Consider the following 20,656-nt stretch of genomic DNA (forward strand, 5'->3'; position numbering starts at 1 on the left):
TCCCTCAGGAGTAGGAGTAGTGCCTGACACAAGAGGTTCCACTCCTGGCTGGGTAGCTCAGTTGATTAGAGCATCATCCCAATACTCTGAAGTTGGAGCATTGATCCAGTACAGACACTGTGAAGCCAGTATACACGGCCACCATCCCAGCCGCCTGGCCTATGCAGGTTCGCATTAGATTCAGACAGTCGGTAAAGAAACAATGGAACCAAAAACTGGTGGGCCATCATCTTTAATCCTAGCTTGCACCTGGCGGGCAAGTAAAAACACACACTGGGCTCCAAAACCCACTCACATTCAGGGCTCACAAAGCTACTGACTTATCCGAGTTTCCTAGAATCAAAGGTTTCTAGCTCACCAGACTAATTCACCTCTGTTCCCCATCTCCTTCCTTCTCCCTGCACGAACTCTGCACAAACTGGCTTCTCACTCAGCACTCCACCATCTTGGCTGCTTCTCCTGGCCTCCTCCACGTGGCCTTTTTTTGCTCTCCTCTCTGTTCCCTCCTCTAATGCTAATCTCAGGAACTGAGAGAGCAAGCTCCCGTTCTGACCCCATTTTATAGTACAGAAATCAAAACCTTTAATCCAATATACAGAATAGGGAAGTCTCTAATATAAAGTCCACCCCACATCAAAAAGGGTGGGAAAGGCTTAGTCCTAAAACCAAGCCCCAGGCTACAAGGATCCTGCCTGCCCACAGCCCACCCCCAACCCCCAACACACATTAATACAATCACGCCTATCCCAAGCAATCACCTGAGCGAGGGGCTTCCATGTGGGCAGCGCCATCTTTAACAAAGGAGCATAATATATTTTATTTGCCCAACAGACACACACAAGAATCAACCAATGAATGCATAAATAAGTGGAACAACAAATCCATGTTTCTCTCTCTTTATCTCTTTTTTTCTTTCTCTCCCTTCCTCTCTCTCTCTAAAATTAATAAGTAAAAAAATCAAAAATCAGTATTTCTCTCTCCCTCTCTAAAATCAATCAATCAAAAAGTAAATAGAAAATAAAAGAGGCTGCAGAGTGATCCCTTGCCCCTTCTACCACTTGAGGACACAATGAAAAAGTCAACAAATCAAAAGAGGGGCCCCACTCAGCCACGCTGACACCATGACCCAGCCTCCAGAACTGAAAAATAGATGTCTGTCATCTATACGATGCCCAGCCTGTTTTGTTAGAGCAGCCTGAACAAAGCGAGACAGTTTCCCTTCCATTCATGCTTTCCTTTGATGTGCCCCTGGGAGTCTGTAGTGTAAGTGTGCATGACATCATTCTAAAGGCTGAAAGTTTCAGAGGGTGGAAGGGGCATGGAGTGCCTGACTGTATACTAAGCACTAGAAATCCAAGTCAGAATAAAGTTAGTGCCCAGACAGGAGGGGACTGGCACATCAACCAGCGAGCAACTATCCAGTGTCATAACTGTTTAGGTAAATGGTAGTTAAACTAGTGTCTCCAACCTGCAGAACTCACACAAGTTTTAGGAAGCCAATCAGCTTCCAGGTTCTCAGCCTTTATCTAAGTCTTCTCCCAAGTCTTGTCAGGAGGAGGAAGCATCTTGCCAGTACACCTTTCCCATCTTTCTTTTCACCGTCTCACCCACTCTACAAAAGAAAAGCTTTTCTTTCATTCACTCTAAATTGTCTAGCAAGCTTCCATACCACCAGGGCTTACCAGATTGGTGAGATTGTTCTATCAGTAAAACCTCTTTTAATCAAGTCACCACAAAGCCATTATCAGGCTTCATGTCTTTGTCTTATTGCTATTTTACGCTCCCACTTGGGTGGAATTCGACACTAGAAACAGGAAGTTCTGTTGTGCATGGTGGTGATACTCTCTATTCAGACTGTTAACAATGGAGACAGCAGGAGCAAGGACAAATTTTGTTTACAGACCTAGCCTTCTTCTACCCCTTGACTGGTCTGTAAATCATCAGAGCTGGTGAGGAGCTTGACAATGGCAGGCCCTTATTTCATCCAGGTGACATGTATGGTATGGCTCCATGCCTTATTGTTCCATATTAATATTCAACTATTTGAGATTTATAAAATGCATCCCAGGAATGGCACATATATGAGGTGTGTGTACCCTTAGCATTTTCACTGTGAGAAAGCTTGATAGACCCTCTTATCCCATCTGTGTCTCTGTTGCATCCTTGGAATGTTTTCAAAGAGGAGGAGGCATGAAGTGCCTATTCACTTCTGATAGAGTAAAGGAAACATATCAGAGAGAAGTTGGTATTTTTTATTTTCTTGGACATATATGACACAGGAAAAGCATTTTCATTAACATTTCCCCAAAGATTACAGGATTCCAAAATATCTAATTTTCCCTTGGTGCATATCTTTTGGTCGTTGTTAATCATCAACCACTTCTCATTTCCATACTTACCATGTACTTATTAAAATGAGTTTATCTCAATAAGACTATGTCGTGGATTTTACTGTACATAATTTTCTCAAAATAATGAACCCACTCTCCTAAAAGCAGAGCAGCTACTTATGTTCTGGTGTAAAACAAAATGTTCTCCAAAGCAATCCGGAATATAATATCCTGGATTAAAAAAAAAAAAAGCCTCATTTAATTAGGATTAATTTCTCCCTTTCAGAACTTGATATGTGATTCTGTTTCTGTAAAAAGCAAAAGCTGAGTTGTTTCCAAACATGAAATGAAATTTCTAATCTTTCTATCTAGAATCTTTGGTTGTCTGTTTTTCTGTCTACCTGTCACTCTTTTTCGGGGTTATCTTGAGATGACCTAGACACTTGCCACGAGCAAGGGTTTCTTTTGTGTCCAAAGGAAATAGGGAGTGCAAATGAGGACAAGGGAAAGGTCAGGAAAGGAGGGATAAAGAAGAGAACATTCTGATGGACAGGAGCTCCAGGCACCTAGAAACCCTCACACTGAGCTCAGGAGTTTGCACTTGGAGCCTACTGGTTTCAAAGTGGAGCATGTAACAGAGACCACTGGGGTGTCAGAGTATTAAATATATATTTATGTTTTCTCCAACATGTAGGAAGAAAATTAAATTGTTCTTGTATTTAACTCACATGAGCTGACATGGGTTGACCTACCCTCTGCGCAGTCTGGATTATCACACTGTCCCAGACTCCGAGCAGTGTCTTGGTGGGGGCGGGGGAAGGGCAGCTTCACTGCTTGGAGGAGGGGTCATGCAGCCTGTGTGTCCACCCTCATTTAGCAGATTGATTGTGATTGTGATTGTGATTGTGACCGTGTGAGCCTGGTTAAGGAGATTTACAGATTATGTCAGCCAGTGTTCATGGATAAACCTTGCAAAAGGGGCTCTGGTTTTAAAAGATTTCTGCAAACAAAACAAAAAATTCAACAGCATAAAACCAGAATAAATAAAAGTAACATAAAAACCAGAAAAGAACAAAAACAAAATGGAGCTAGTATTTTTCCATTTTTTTGTTATTTTTTAATTTTTAAAAATTTGTTTAATGATTTGAGAGAGAGAGAGAGAGATCGATTTGTTGTTCCTCTTATTGATGCATTCATTGGTTGATACTTGCATGTGCCCTGACCAGGGTTTGAACCTACATACAGCTCCGGCATATCAGGCTGATGCTCTAACCAACCGTGCAACCCAGCAAGGGTATATTTTTCCATTTCTTACTACAACTTCTCCATTATCCATATTATGAAATAAAAATATCAATGATATAGTCAGAACTGACAAATAGCAGGCCACAAGATTTTGGAGTCATTAATAGGACTGTTTAAAATGTGTTTATATCTACTATCATTTATGTTTACTTGGTCCTTGTGTATATTGGATCTTTAGCCAAAGACAGTACAAGAAAACAACCATAATTAGAAAGATATTTTAAAATACTTATTGTCATCTTTCTCTCATTTTTTTTCCTATTTTTATGTTTGACTTATGTATTAGGTTATTTTCATAAATAACTAAATAAACATGGTAGGCTTACATGCTGTTCAGGTTAACACTGCTGTATGAATGGTCTGCTTGATTGTCTGGGCTCAGCTAGGTAGCTTCAGTCTGGGGTTTATCATTTGGTTTCAGTTACCAAGAGGCTTGAGTGCACTGTATGTTCAAAGTAGACAATTCACACGGTTAGTAGTTGGTACTGGATGTTGGCTGGGAGCTTATTTAGGGCTGTTGACTAGTGAGATTGCACATGGCCTCTCCATGGGGCTTGATGGCTGCATTCCAAATGGGGAAGTTCCAAGAGCCTTCAAGAGGAAGGGAGCAAAAGCTTCCAGGACAGTTAAAGTGTAAATCTAGGATCGGTACAGCACCACTTCTACACTTCTGCCATATTCTATTGGTCAAAAGAGTCACAGGGCCCACCCAGATTCAATGGGTAGGGAAAATTAACTCTACCTCACAATGAGGTTGAGCAGAAAAGCATATGCAATGAAAGATAAGGTTGCAGCTAACTTTGAAACATACAATCTGATCTTTGAAAAATACAATATACCACACATGTTCAAATTTTTACTGTTAGGGGAGCAGAATCATAAAGTTTAGAGCCATTGGAATTGTAGACAAAACTACCAACCTATGGTCAAACTGACTTACTTGACTTGACCTACAGCTGGTTGACCTTGGGAAATTTAGCTGACCTCTCTGAAAAGCAATAAAATAGAACTTATTTTATAGGTGTGTGGTGGTGGTGGAGGGGGACTCTTTTCTGTATCAGATAAGAAACGGGGACCCAAAGTGCCCATAATGTGATATCTGGCGGAACCCACTGGCAGATATTCTGGTTTTGCGTTGGGGAGTGATTGGTTTAGAAAACGTTTTTCAAGTGAGCACTCTGATGACAGCAGAGAGGATATATCAGATGTGGGGAGGTGGAAGATAAAGAAGGGAGCCCAGGGACCACCTGGGAGACCATCTCGAAGAGAGAGGAGCAGTTGTGAGGAAACAAGCAGGTGGGAAGAGAGACACGCAGGCAGAGATCCAATGTGACTTGGTGACTTATTGAATGGAGTGAGAAAGAAAATGGGATAATCTAAAGCCATATGTTTGTGGTTAATCCTTTGTAGATTACAAGTAAATTTTATTAACACTTTGAGTAGTATGACCGTTCATGTACGTTCTCACTCAAAGGGTTAACAAAAAACTCACTACTCAAAGGGTTAAGAACCTATTCCCATATAATCATAAAATCTTAAATTAAAAGTTGTGTGAAAGTCACAGATTTTTAAGTCAGTTTTATCAGTAAAAAGGTATTGTTTAAAGTAGAAAACATGAAAGATACCATGATCGTTAAATTTAGTCAGTTAAATGTTGTGGATCAAATTGTCCCCCCCCCCCCAAAAGAAAGATAAGTTGAAGTCTAAACCCTAGCATCTGTGAATATGATCTTATTTGGAAATAGAGTTTGTGCAGGTATTGATATAATCAAGTTGAATGAGGTCAAACTGAATTAGTGTGGGCCCTTAATTCAGTATGACTGGTGACTTTATAAGAAGAGGGAAACAAGACACAACAAGGGGGGGGGGGGTGACTGGGATCTCCCTTCAGAGACTGAAATGCTGCAGCTACCAGCCAAGAAATATCTCTGTGGCTATCAAAAAATGAAGGAGGCAAGGAAGGATTCTCCCCTGCAGGTTTCAGAGGGAGCCTGGCCCTGCCCACATCTAGCCTCCGGAACTATAAGACAGGAAGTACTGTGATCCTAGCAACCATTTTATGTTACTGTGTTACAATAGCTCTAGGAAACTGATTACTATATACATACTACAAAGAATTGCTCATTTTACCAAGCCAGTGATTGTTAGCTGCTGTGTGACACAGCGCACTGGTATGCTGCAAGAATTTTTGAAACATGCAATACTTGACTCTTTAGTCAGGGGCATTGACTTCTTTTCCCTTAGATTGTCAAATAAAAAAAAAATGACAGTCAACAGAACAATAGCCATCAGGTGTGAGTGAATCAAATTATACCATTTTTTCCCCCATCAGATTGGCAAAAAGTATATTTTTTGGTGTGCCACAGAATTTTAGTAATTAGTTTGGGTATTCAAAGATGAAAAAGTTTGAAAGTCACTGTACTAAACACAAGTGAGAATTTTTTGGCCAAAATTTCTTTATGGCTCACCTTTCTGAAGACTTGAGGTAGAGGCTTCTCATGGCAGTAGGACTGTGCCTGAGCCAACTCTGTCTTCCCAATGCCAAGAGGAAGCATGTAAATAATAGATATGCAGTTTGTTTTATGAATCACCCAACATTTTTTTAAACCACTTTACATTTTTAAAAAGAAACCATGGAAAAGCCAGATGTATATTTTAAAGATTTTTCCTCATATAATATTGTTCTGATCACTGATATACCTTAATCCAAGAGCTACATATAAGTGAAAAACAGTTGTGATTTAAAAAAAAAGTAGAAATATAATAATAGCTTACATTTATGGAGAAATTACAAGATGCTAAGTACTGCTGAGTCCTTTATATAGATCTTCATGTTGAATCTCATCTTATTACTTACTTTGATTTTAAATGAGACTCAAAAGAGGTTAGTAATTTGCTAAAAGTCATATGGATAGATCTGAGTTATAAAGCTTCAACTATGATCAAACATGACAATAACTAAACTTACACTAAGACCATATCCTCACGTGGCTCTTCAGATTTAAATTTTAATTCATTAAAATTAAGCAGAAGTGCCTACCTGAGGTGGCGCAGTAGACAGAGCATTGACCTGGAATGTTGAGGTCACTGGTTTGAAACCCTGGACATGCCTGGTCAAGGCACCTACAAAAAACTACTATTAGTTGATGCTTCCCATTTCCCTCAACCACATTTCTCTCTTTCTAAAACCAATAAATAAAATCTTAAAAAAATAAAAGAAAAAATAAAACTAAGCAGAAGTCAAAATATTGTTAACCACATTTCAAGGGCTCACTAGCTACATGTGGCTTTGTGGCTAATAATGGTAGGTATAGAACATTTCTCTCAGGGCAGAAAGTTCTACTGGAAAGCACTAGTCCCTTCACAGCTATAAGACAGTGAAAGCACATATTATGGCTGGTAAAGAGAAGGAAGAGCAGGAGGAAGAGAATAGAGGAAAAGATTTAAATTGAGGAGTAACAGTTGGAGAAATAAGCCTGTATTGAAGGGTAGAGTGTAGGCTCTGAGGGCATTTTTCGTCTGTTACAGTGTAAACTTTGGCAGTTAAAAAATTTTAGAGTATTTTGTAAATATAGACTTTACAAAAATTAGAGAGTTGGAGTTCAAGATAGTTGTTAAGTCTCAATTGTGTGCCTAACATTGGGTAAGGAGGAGCAGGGCACCGCTAGGTGGAGACAGACACAATTTCCTACCTATCATAAAAAGTAGAGCAACAAATCAAATGATCTGAATAAATTAGGATAATTATTTTGAAGTAGAAAGAATTCCATGGCAATAAATAATAGAGACCCACCGTGGCTTCTGTGATGTCTCCCCAAGGAGTGCCACTATAAGCTGAGAAAGGATGGGAGAACCAGGCTGTGGCAGGGGTGTGTGTCATGCAGATGGCCAGCTCTGAGAAGGCCTGAAGTCAGAAAGAAGGACCAACATAAGTTAAATGTGTGCTGAATAGAAGGAGAGTAGCAAAAGGTGAGCTGTAGAGTTGGGGGTTACGAGCCAGAACTTGGGATGGGCAAGGGAATCTGTGAAAATATTTTGTCTTAAATGTGATGTAAGGCCCTGGCCGGTTGGCTCAGTGGTGGAGCATCGGCCTGGCATGCAGAAGTCCTGGGTTCGATTCCCAGCCAGGGCACACAGGAGAAGCGCCCATCTGCTTCTCCACCCCTCCCCCTCTCCTTCCTCTCTCTCTCTTCCCCTCCCGCAGCGAGGCTGCATTGGAGCAAAGATGGCCTGGGCGCTGGGGATGGCTCCTTGGCCTCTGCCCCAGGCGCTAGAGCGGCTCTGGTCACAACAGAGCAACGCCCTGGAGGGGCAGAGCATCGCTCCCTTGTGGGCAGAGCGTCGCCCCCTGGTGGGCATGCCGGGTGGATCCCGGTCGGGCGCATGCGGGAGTCTGTCTGACTGTCTCTCCCTGTTTCTGGCTTTAGAAAAATACAAAAAACAAAAAAACAAACAAACAAACAAACAAAAAAACCGTGATGTAAAACCTTGAAGATTTTTCAGCCAAGAAAGAGAGATGTTCATTTTCCATTTTGACACAATTTCTCTGATCTCCATGCTAAGAATGGCTTAATAAGAAGCAAGTATGGGTGGAGCAGCAAGATGGCAATGGAGTAGGCGGATGTACCAACTTCCATCTCCCAGAACCAAAGTGGATTACAACTTAATTTTAAGAACCATCATCTGGAAAAAACAAGTTTGGACTAAACTAAGAGGACTCTTCAACCAAGGAACACTGAAGAAGCCACACTGAGACTGGTAGGAAAAGCGGAAATGTGGAGAGGGCTTCCCAGCTCCCCGAAGCGAACAGCAGCCCAAAGAGACTTGCCTGGCGGGAAGTGATTTTAGCAGAAAGGGGAGGGTCCTGAGCCACAGGAACAAAGCCCCAACCTGCAGCCCCAGAGCCTAGAAGAGGCGTACGGACAGTATTTAGCTACAAACAAGTCAGGATACTGTTTGTGAGAAAGAGACAGATTTCTCAGACCCAGGACTCTTCTTAAAGGGACCATGCCGAAAACCTCTTTCACAACCACCCACCCGGGGCTCCGGGGAATGATGGAGAAAGGAGAGGATGGGAGCAGTGGGAAGAGAGTGTAATCTAGGAGGCACAGGGAGAAGCACTTTGAAGGACAGCCACCCTAACCCCTGCAGTGCCCCCACCCACTCGGCTGAGGGTTTGCTGGAGCCACCCTAACCCCTGGGCTGAGTCACTCCCCAAATATGAAGCAAATATTTCCCCTAGACACAGCAATACGAGCAAAGGGAAGCAGGACACCAGCCAAACAAGCTCTCAGAGCAGAGTTGCTTAGAAGGAGGGAGCTTTCAGGACTACAGTATGGAGTGTTAGGGTCTGAGCTGCAGTGCCCCCACCCACTCGGCTGAGGGTTTGCTGGAGGGCTGGCGGTGGGGGGATGTGGAAGCGCGGTTCCATCAGCAAGGGCAGAAGCCGGCTGGCCACGACTGAGGCCCGGGCGTGGGCTCAGTCTTGCCCGGTAGGGGCGGAGGGGACACGCAAAAGTGGTCAAGCCCAACCACCGGCCACCTGCAATCCTGCCTGCAAGGGAAGGCGGGAGCCCCAGAAGGGGTGGAGACCTGCCGCTGAGCAAGGACAGGGGGTGTGCAGCCTCCCCGGCCCACTGAACCAAGGCTTGCGGCCCAACGTGGGAGCGGGCTCCTCCCGTGGGAATGGGGCGAAAGCCTAGAACAGGTGGAGTCCTGCAACTGAGCAAAGGTGCTCACCCCTGCCCTCGGGGCCTAGGCTTGCAGCCTGGACATGGCGCATAACCACACCCACGGTGCAGAGCGAAGCCGAGGCCTCTGAGGCTTCTAGATCTGAGCATGTGATCACAGGCCCTCTCGTGGAGGAGAGGCGGAAACTGCAGCGACAGCACCAGTGGGTTGGCACTGGCAACACCCATACCCAAATGCCCTAGGCAGCAGCGGCAGAGAGGGTGGTGGGCCTGTAGACAGAACACACCTAGGGAACACAGAGGCTACACCCATTGGACTACAGTGGCCAAAACCTTCTTATACACAGACAAAGTGGAAAGGCAGAGAAATGCAACACAAATGAATCAAGAGAAATCCCCAGAAAAGTACCTGAATGAGTCAGATATAACCAAATTACTGGATACAAAGTTTAAAATAACGATTGTTAGGATGCTCAAAGATCTTAGAACAACAAAAGATGGTCATTATGAACACCTAAATAAAGACGTAGCAAATATAAAAAAGGACATTGAAATAATAAAAAAGAATCAGATAGAAATGACAAATACAATATAGGAAAGGAAGAACACAATGGAAGGAATTAGAAGCAGGAATGATGAAGCTGAGGATTGAATCAGCAAGCTAGAGGACAAGATAAATGAAGGCATGGAAGCAGAGCAGAAAAAAAGAAAAGACTCAAAAAGTCTGAGGAAACTCTAAGAGAGCTCTGTGACAACACGAAGAGAAATAACATCCGCATCATAGGGGTTCCAGAGGAAGAAAAGAAAGAACAAGGGATAGAGACTTTGTTTAATTATATCATAGCTGAAAACTTCCCTAAATTAATGCAGGAAAAAGTCCCACAAGTTCAAGAAGTACAGACAATTCCATTAAAGAGAAACCCAAAGAAATCTCCACCAAGACACATCGTAATTAAAATACCAAAGCAAAGTGATAAAGAGAAAATATTAAAAGCTGCTAGAGAAAAAAAGGTATCACCTACAAAGGAGCCCCCATAAGGATGACTTCCGACTTCTCAACAGAAACACTTGAGGCCAGAAGGGAATGGCAGGAAATATTTAAAACAATGCAGAACAAGAGCCTACAACCAAGACTCCTTTATCCAGCAAGGCTATAGTTTAAAATTAAAGGAGAAATAAAAAGCTTCCCAGATAAAAAAAAAAAAAAAAAAAAAAAACTTGAGGAATTTACTACAGCCAAACTAATGCTGCAAGAAATGCTAAGGGGATTACTATAATCAGATCAAAGGAGAAAAAGAATACAGTAAAAGAGGAATACAGAATTAAAGAATAAAATGGCAATAAACAACTACATATCACCTTAAATGTAAATGGATTAAATGATCCGATCAAAAGACATAGGATAACTGCGTGGATAAGAAAATAGGACCCATACATATGCTGTCTACAAGAGACACACCTTAAAACAAAAGATGCACATAGACTGAAGGTAAAAGGATGAGAAAAAATATTTCGTGCAAATGGAAATAAAAAAAAAGCTGGGGTAGCAATACTTATATCAGACAAAATGGACTTTAAAACAAAGAATATAGTAAGAGATAAAGAAGGTCACTACATAATGATAAAGGGAGTAATCCAACAGAAAGATATAACCATTATAAATATCTATGCACCTAATATAGGAGCACCTAAATATATCAAGCAGACTTTGATGGATATAAAGGGCGAGATCAATAGCAATAATATAATAATAGGGGATTTCAATACCCCACTAACATCACTAGATAGATCCTCAAGAAAAAAAATTAACAAAGAAACAGCAGACTTAAAGGATACAGAAGATCAACTGGATTTAATAGATATTTTCAGAACCTTTCACGCTAAAGCAGCAGCATATACATTCTTTTCAAGTGCTCAGGGTACATTCTCTAAGATAGACCACATGTTAGGGCACAAAAGTGGTCTCAACAAATTTAAGAAGATTGAAATTATATCAAGCATTTTCTCTGATCACAATGCCATGAAACTAGAAATCAACCACAACAGAAAAACTGAAAAATACTCAAACACTTGGAAACTAAATAGCACATTATTAAATAACAAATGGGTTAACAATGAGATCAAAGAAGAAATAAAAAAATTCCTAGAAATGAAAGAAAATGAGCATACATCAACTCAAAATTTATGGGACACAGCAAAAGCAGTCCTGAGATGGAAGTTCATAGCATTACAGGCATACCTTAAGAAGCTAGAAAAAGCTCAAATAAACAACTTGACCCTGCATCTAAAAGAACTAGTAAAAAACCCAGCAATTAAAGCCCAGAGGTAGTAGAAGGAAGGAGATAATAAGTATCAGAGTGGAAATAAATGACAGAGAACCTAAAGAAACAATACAGAGGATCAATGAAACCAGGAGCTGTTTCTTTGAAAAGGTAAACAAGATCGATGAACCTTTAATGAGACTCACAAAGAAAAAAAGAGAGAGGACTCAAATAAATAAAATTAGAAAGGAGAATGGAGAAATAACAACTGACACAACAGAAATACAAAATATTGTAAGAAAATACTATAAAGAACTGTATGCTAAGAAATTAGAAAACCTAGATGAAATGGACAAATTCCTTGAAATATATAACCTTTCAAAACAATCTGGAAGAATCAGAAAACCTAAACAGACCAATTACAACAAATGAGATCGAAACTGTTATCAAAAAACTCCCAACAAAGAAAAGTCCTGGGCCTGAGGGCTACCAATATTCAAAGAAGAACTAACTCCTATCCTTCTCAAGCTATTTCAAAAAAATCTTAAGAGGAAGGTAGACTTCCAAGCTCCTTTTATGAGGTAAGCATAATTCTGATTAAAACCAGGCAAAGACAACACAAACAAAGAAAATTATAGGCCAATATCCCTGATAATTTAGGTGCTAAAATCCTCAACAAAATATTAGCAAATTGGATCTAGCAATATATGAAAAAACATCATACATCATGATCAAGTGAGATTTATTCTGGGGAGGCAAGGCTGGCACAATATTCACAAATTGATCAATGTGATTCATCACATAAACAAAAGGAAGGAGAAAAACCCACAATATCATTTAAATAGATGTAGAAAAAGCATTTGATAAAATCCAGCACCCATTCATGATCAAAACTCTCAGCAAAGTGGGAATACAGGGAACATACCTCAGCATGATAAACGCCATCTATGACAAACCCACAGCCAACATCATACTCAATGGACAAAAATTAAAAGCAATTCTCTTAAGATTAGGAACAAGGCAGGGGTGCCCCTTTTCACCACTCTTATTCAACATATATAGTTCTGGAAGTCTTAGTCACAGCAATCAGACAAGAATAAGAAATAAAAGGCATCCAAATTGGAAAAGAAGAAGTAAAACTATCATTATTTGCAAATGATATGATATTGTATATAGAAAACCATAAGTCTCAGTCAGAAAACTACTGGACCTGATAAATGAATTCAGCAAGGTGGCAGGATATAAAATTAATACTCAGAAATTAGAGCCATTTTTATACACCAACAATGAACTGTCAGAAAGAGAAATTAAGGAAGCAATACCCTTCGCTATTGCAACCAAAAAAATAAAGTACCTAGGAGTAAATTTAATCAAGGAGATTAAAGACTAGTACTCAGAAAATTATAAAACATTGATGAAAGAAATCAAGGAAGATACAAACAAGTGGAAGCATATACCGTGCTCATGGTTAGGAAGAGTAAACATCATTAAAATGTCTATATTACCCAAAACAATTTATAAATTCAATGCAATACCAATTAAAATACCAATGACATACTTCAAAGATATAGAACACATATTCCAAAATTTTATATGGAACCAAAAAAGAACATGAATAGCCTCAGCAATCTTGAAAAGGAAGAATAAAGTGGGAAGTATCACATTTCCTGATATCAAGTTATACTACAAGTCCATTGTACTCAAAACAGCCTGGTACTGGCATAAGAACAGGCATATAGATCAATGGAACAGGACAGAGAACCCAGAAATAAACCCACATCTTTATGGACAACTGATATTTGACAAAGGAGGTAAGAGCATACAATGCAGTAAGGACAACCTCTTTAACAAAGGGTGTTGGGAAAATTGGACAGCTACCTGCAAAAAAATGAAACTACACCACCAACTTACACCATTTACAAAAATAAACTCAAAATGGATAAAAGACTTAAATGTAAGCTGTGAAACCATAAGCATCTTAGAAGAAAACATAGGCAGTAAGCTCTCTGATATCTCTCGCAGCAATATATTTGCTGATTTATCTCTGCAGACAAGTGAAATAAAAGACAGGATAAACAAATGAGACTATATTAAACTAAAAAGCTTTTGCATAGCTAAAGACAATATGAACAGAATAAAAAGACAAACCACACAATGGGAGAACATATTCAACAATACATCTGATAAGGGGTTAATAACCAAAATTTATAAAGAACTTGTAAAACTCAACACCAGGAAGACAAACAATCCAATTAAAAAATGGGCAAAAGAAATGAATAGACACTTCTCCAAAGAGGACATACAGATGGTCAGTAGGCATATGAAAAAATGCTCAACAGCACTAATCATTAGAGAAATGCAAATTAAAACCACAATGAGATATCACTTCACACCAGTCAGAATGGCGCTCATCAACAAAACAACACAGAATAAGTGCTGGCGAGGATGCGGAGAAAAGGGAACCCTCCTACACTGTTGGTGGGAATGCAGACTGGTGCAGCCACTGTGAAAAACGGTATGGAGATTCCTCAAAAAATAAAAAATTGAACTGCCTTTTGACCCAGCTATACCACTTTTAGGAATATACCACAAGAACACCATAGCACTGTTTCAAAAGGAGAAATGCACCCCCATGTTTATGGCAGCATTGTTCACAATAGCAAAGATCTGGAAATAGCTCAAGTGTCCATCAGTGGACGAGTGGATTAAAAAGCTTTGGTACATATATACTATGGAATACTACTCAGCCATAAGAAATGATGACATCAGATCATTTACAACAACATGGATGGACCTTGATAACATTATATTGAGTGAAATAAGTAAATCAGAAAAAACTAAATACTACATGATTCCATACATAGGTGGGACATTAACATGAGAGTCAGAGACATGGACATGAGGGTGGTGGTTATGGGGGTTTGGGGGTGTAGAGGGGGTGGGAAGGGATGGGCACAAAGAAAACCAGATATAAGCTTGACGGAAGACAATTTGACTTTGTGTGATGGGTATTCAACATAATCAAATGTAAAATAACCTGGAGATGTTTTTCTGAACATATGTACCCTGATTTATCAATATCACCCCATTGAAATTAATAATAATAATAATAAAAGAATAAAAAAGAAGCAAGTATGGAGGCAGAGAGGTTACTTGGAAACTATTTAGTACTAGGATAGGGTAGTGGTAATAATGGCTGGAGACGAGGTTTTTGTTAGGATATTTGGAGTTAGAATGTATCACTTGGTGAACACTTGGTTGGGTATGAAAAATGCTCCTTATGTTTCTAGCTAGGGCAACTGCCTACAGTAGGGTCAGCAATCTACATACCACCACTGGCTAAATTCACTCTGTTCTATTTATGCACAGTAATGACCATGTTTTTACATATTGTCTATGAATGCTTTTGTGATGTAGAAAAAAAGTCAAGTAGTTGCAGCAGAGACCACATGGCCCTAAAGGCCTAAAATATTTAGTATTTGGCTCTTTCAGAAATTATTTTCTCACTGGGATAGATGATCATTACCTACATTTATGGGAGAGTAAGACTGACCAGACAAGATATTAAGTATTTTAGGTATGTTATGATCATCTATCCCAATTATCAAGCACAAAGTGTTTCTACTGTCCTATTTATAGGTGAGAAAACTAAAACACAGATAAGAAATTCTCATTCACACCCATAGCTTCAGCATCTACCTACATACTAGTGACTCATCCAAATGCTTACCTCTAATCCAGACCTCTCACTTGAACTAACAGCCAGTCTCAGAGATACCTCAAAACTTAGTGTGCCCCCAACTAGACTCCTGCTCATCCCCTCAAATGACATTACCTTTCAGTGTTCCACTTTACTTAGTAATATTGCCAAACAGTAGATCAAGCCAGAATCCAAAGAGCCTGCCGGGGCACCTCTCTCTCCCATATTCCTTCTCGTATCCATTCTATCTAAAGACTGCTAAAACATGACTGCTTCCCTACATCTGTTTCACCTACCACCTGCCAAGTCCAAGCTATCAGTAGGATCATCTCATATGGACTTTGTAATAGCTTTCTCACAAACACGCATGCAGGCCCCTCCTACCTCCAAACTGCACCCAGAGTGCGCCTCCATCCTCTCGACCTTTTATCTCCCATTCCCTACCTAATTATAACCTTTTTGTTGTTTTCCTTTTTTTAAAAAATTCATTTTTAAATACCACATAGTGATTAGACGTTTATATACCTTATAAAGTGATCATCCAAAGTCTTGCACCCATCTAACACCATCTATAGTTTTATTATTGACTCTATTTTCTAAAATTGTACTTTACATCCTGGTTACTATTTTTGTAACTGGCAATCTGTACTTCCAACCCCTTTGACCTTTTTTACCCTGTCTCCAACCTCCCTCCTCTCTGGCCATCATCAGTTTGTTTTCTATCTGTGAGTTTGTTTCTCAATGTTTTCTTCTTGTTTTTAAGATTCCACAGGTCCCTCATTGTATTTTCACATTGTTTAATTTTTTTGAGTAATTTTATAGATAGCTGATAAAAACACAAAGTAATTCTTGTTGCAAATATGCATTAAATTCTGAAGTTTAATTAATTATTCTCCCCTACTGTGGAAGAAGCCAGATTTAAGCCATTAGCAAAGGGCTGGTGGTGGAGGAAGGATTGAGCAAAAAGAAAAAGAAAAAAGGGAAAAAAACTCGTGGACACAGGTAACAGCGTGGTGATTGCTGGGGGTGGGTGGGAGAGGTAGAGTAAGGTATAAGGAAAAAAACACTTTCATTTCACTAGTCGAGATCCAGCAATATATTTGTTCTTGGAGTCAGTTTTAACATCTGTCTCGTAATACCTTCACTAAATGAACTCCAGAAACAACTCTATAATACAAGTTCATTTTATATCTATATGAAAGTCATGGTTTTACCTTTTTTGGGTGAAACTTATCCTTTAACTCTCCTTAGAAGGCACTACACCATCTGCCCTGCTAGTCGCCCCGGGGACTGAGCGCCCTCTGTGTGTCTCTACCCCAGTCTGGGCTCCCTTTAGGGCCCTTGCAGTCACCACGCCCCTTCCCTTCTCAGAGATGTCCTTTTGGCCTGAAATTTATTTTATTCTAGATGTTTTTCACCCCTTCTTCCTATAATAATTTTCTTTTTTAATCCTCCAGATCTTTGTTTAGATATACCTTGCTGGAAAGCGTTTTCAGGCCTTTCTGTGTCTGTCACATTTCATAATTAGAGGCTCTTAAAGCATAGGTCTCACTTGTTACATTTGCAATTTTACCTTTGTGAGATTAGTTAACTATCTCATGTTAGTTAACTTATCATTAGTTTAATGATAAGTATCATTTTTCTACCTGGCTGAAGAGCATGATAGCAGGAAGGAGGGAGGCTCACACTGCCTCTCCAGCTGCTAGCCCAGTGCCTTCACATTTGTCACATATATCAGACTATTTTAGACAGTTTTTTTAAAAACTATCAAGTACTTACTGCTCAGGAAAGAGGTAGAATGAAAAATTAGCCATTAGCATATAGATGCAGCAAGGAAATGCACAATAAAACCATTGAGTTAAGCAAAACATAGGCTATTAGGAACCTTGTGTAGGTAGAATAATTGGACAGAAGTCACACTATAGTCACTTGAAGGGGGAGGAAATTGGAAAGTTAATACAGATGCCACTTTCACAGATTTGGGCTCTGAAAGGGAGGAAAGGTAGCGTGGTACTGTGGTCGTTCTTTCATACCACCATTCTTGTATTATATATGCTCTCTTGAATGAAAAGGGAGGAATATCAGGTAAATTTTAAAATTGCAAGAAAATTGAAGGTGTGTAGTCACTACCTGTAAAACAGTAACAGGCTCTGAATGGATGTCTAGTGTAGACATTTAAATCAACCTTTTGAATGCAAATAAGGAATGAGTTGTTTATAATTCTTCAACTAAGGGTTTCTTATTCTTAAACTTGGGGTAGGAGTCTCAAACAAGTAGCTCTAAAGTTCACGTAGCCCTTATTTTTAATTTAAGATTGATTTGAAATTTCTTTTGAAAGGGACTCCAGTTTTCTTGAGGCACTCTGATGACGTGACCCGCCTGGGCTGCATGGTATTTGGAGGTTGGGACTCCACCCCAGTAAAAGAGGCTTTTCTGAGCCTTGTTTGAAGGGAGGGGGGTATGGAGGAAAGGAATGTTGTTTTCTGATAAGATTGCAGCTATATTATCTTTAGGACTGTAGAAAATATTCTAAAACCAGACTAAATTGCCCTTCTCCCCTCCCCAGTTCAAGCCAGCCTAAGTCACCACTTCCTATTGACTTAAAAACCTTTTTTTTTTTTTTTTTTTTCATTTTTCTGAAGCTGGAAACGGGGAGAGACAGTCAGACAGACTCCCGCATGCGCCCGACCGGGATCCACCCGGCACGCCCACCAGGGGGCGACGCTCTGCCCACCAGGGGGGCGATGCTCTGCCCATCCTGGGCGTCGCCATGTTGCGACCAGAGCCACTCCAGCGCCTGAGGCAGAGGCCACAGAGCCACGCCCAGCGCCCGGGCCATCTTTTGCTCCAATGGAGCCTTGGCTGCGGGAGGGGACGAGAGAGACAGAGAGGAAAGCGCGGCGGAGGGGTGGAGAAGCAAATGGGCGCGTCTCCTGTGTGCCCTGGCCGGGAATCGAACCCGGGTCCTCCGCACGCTAGGTTAAAAGCCTTTTTGAAGGGTCCTTAATTTAATCTGACGTTGCCCTACTACGGGGTGGGGGGTGGGGTGGGGAGGAGGAACACATCAGAGGAGACAATAGGTATTACAATCTTTCTTTTCTCTTCTTATTCCAGTAGTATGCATTTCTTTCATTCTTTTTCTATTCCAGTCGTATTTCAAACATCACTTTCCCAGACCTCTTTCTATCTTGCTATCACAGACCTATATCAGAAAACTGTCAGTTTCATTGGGAGCTTCTGATGGTGTGTTTTGCCTGAAAATGATGACTAACTAGGTAGATCAAAGGGGCGTCGAGGTTTCTGAGTAGACACAGCTCTAATGGAATGTAGACCGTTAGCCTCGCAACACCTCAAGTTACCAATCCGACTTAGTTTGTACATGCGAGTTGGTGGCAGACAAGAGCCCACGCACAACTGTCCAAATCGGGTTGCAAACTTGCAGGGGTATAGCAAGGAGACCAGGAACGGGGAGGTGGTGGGGATGGCGGTGCTGCCTTTTGTCGGTTTGTCAGCAGAAAATCTGCCCTATGTAAATATATTTCCCTGAGGTTGCCTTCGCCTTATCCGAGGACCATGTCCCTGCTGCTTACTCATGAGTTGTTTAATAAATAAGGATCCTCGTGAAGTGCCCCCTGGTGACTCGCATTCCTTGTGCCCCAGCCGGAGAGACCCGGTGGCAGGGACTAGGGCTTTGATTTTCCAGATTGAGGAGGGACCAGACGGGTAGAGGCTCCTCCTTCAGAGATGCTGGAGGGGCTGCGTGGTTCCGTTCGTCTGGCCCTTGCGCTGGGCCCGGGGCGGTGGCGGTCCTCGCCACACAGTCGGTGCGCTCGAGTCTGGCCGCGCCGCCTGCGTTCGCATCCACTCTCCGCATCTGCGCGCTTCCCGAGCCTCCCCATGGCCAGCCTGCCCCGCGCCACTGCAGCCCTCGTTCACCAGGTACCTGGGGCCCCGGCGTTTGAGAAATGAAGGCGGATTAGACTCCGGGTCTCGGAAGCAAGCGGGCCTGGCCGGGCGCATTGCTGCCCCTGCCCGCAACATCCTGCTTCCCCTTGCCCCGCAGTTCCGCCTCCACCAAGTCGGCCCCTGTCCCCGCAGCCCTGCCTGAAATCTAAGGTCCCAGCCTGCCAACTCTGCCTCGGAGAGGCCCCGCCAGCCAAGTGTAAAGCGCCCCCACAGTGACCCAGCAGAGCGCTGTGCGCACCACCACAGCCGGGACGTGCGGGTCGCCATGGAAGCAGCTTTGGCGAAGGAGGCGGGAGCGGGATTTCTGAGCTGCCAGAACTGACAGCCACATCCTGCGTGCCTTCGCCACCCAGAAATATTTTGCCCGCAGCCTTCTGACTCCTTGGATCCCTTTCTTCCCCCACTCCCGTAGTTTACAGATTAGGCTGTTTCTTTTTATTTTTTTTCAGGTCTGCATCTTTTCCTAATTCATCTTTCTTCCATTGTGTCCCTAAATATCTTTTAAATTACCCCCCAATTACATGTGGTTTTGTCCTTGGTGTGTGGGGTTCATTGTCCCTGCGCCTGCATCGGAGGAACCTGCCCGGGGAGAAAATGGTCCATTCTCCGCCCCATTCCTCTTCCAGGTTTGCTATTGTGTGCCAGTGATTGATGGGATCACGAGGCTTGAGCCTGCCTGTGAGATTTTTCTATAAATGGCTTAAAATCCTAGTCTAGACTTATCTGCTCGGATATAAGGGAGACAATTACCATCTTGTTCTTTGCTGGTGAACTGTGGCTCTGTAGGGGAACCTGGGTTTTAAGCAGTCTGTTTTAAGCCAGCGGTGGAGGACAAAAATCAGCTAAGACCTCAGGCAGGGTGGGAAGTGAAGGGCCCCGTTCTCAGGACGCTCTCCTTTGGGGCTGTGCTTGGGTGTTGCATCCTCCTTTTCCTGCTTGAGTACGGGCGGCAGAGCACACGTTATAATGGTGAGTAATATTGATTACCCCAGGCCCCAGTTACCTACCTGGTTTGACATAATGGGTTTAATTCTTTTTATTTTTTTTTAAGGACTGCAATAATGGATGCTTGGAAGATTGTACCAGAGAAGCTGGATCAGATGCGGTCATGAGAACTTTCAAGGTAAATTATGTGCCAGAGATAAAGTGAAACGACAGTTCAACCGAATGAATTCTTTTCTTGTTGACATTTGGGGCAGTTATACAGTAGTTTGACATGGTGATATGCATTTTAAATTCCACTCTTAAGACAAAAAATATTTTGGGGAGCAGTAGTACATTCATCACATCTAAGACTACCTGGCAGTTAATTGCTTATTGTATTTTAAAAACCATAACTTTTTCTGGGAAAGTAATCAATTTGTAAATATTCACCGAAAGGTTCATCTAATTGTATAATAAATA

At 41.5% G+C, this 20,656-nt stretch overlaps 1 protein-coding gene across 4 annotated transcripts in view; it reads left to right on the forward strand.

The window, feature by feature from the left end:
- The window catches only part of BCAT1 (branched chain amino acid transaminase 1), a 118,257-nt gene that overhangs the window by 21,956 nt on the left and 75,645 nt on the right, over window positions 1–20,656 (forward strand). Inside the window, exons 1-2 of one of the 4 annotated variants that reach the window (XM_066354369.1) lie at window positions 19,039–19,225; window positions 20,304–20,375. In XM_066354369.1, coding sequence (XP_066210466.1) covers window positions 19,184–19,225; window positions 20,304–20,375 — 114 coding nt within the window. In that variant the 5' untranslated portion in view covers window positions 19,039–19,183. Of the gene's footprint in view, window positions 1–19,038; window positions 19,226–19,511; window positions 19,879–19,899; window positions 20,222–20,303; window positions 20,376–20,656 lie in introns of those variants that run through there. The other 3 variants (XM_066354379.1, XM_066354393.1, XM_066354388.1) reach the window with 3 other exon arrangements.

Source organism: Saccopteryx leptura, chromosome 1 (assembly GCF_036850995.1).
Source record: "Saccopteryx leptura isolate mSacLep1 chromosome 1, mSacLep1_pri_phased_curated, whole genome shotgun sequence".
Taxonomy (NCBI): Eukaryota; Metazoa; Chordata; class Mammalia; order Chiroptera; family Emballonuridae; genus Saccopteryx; species Saccopteryx leptura.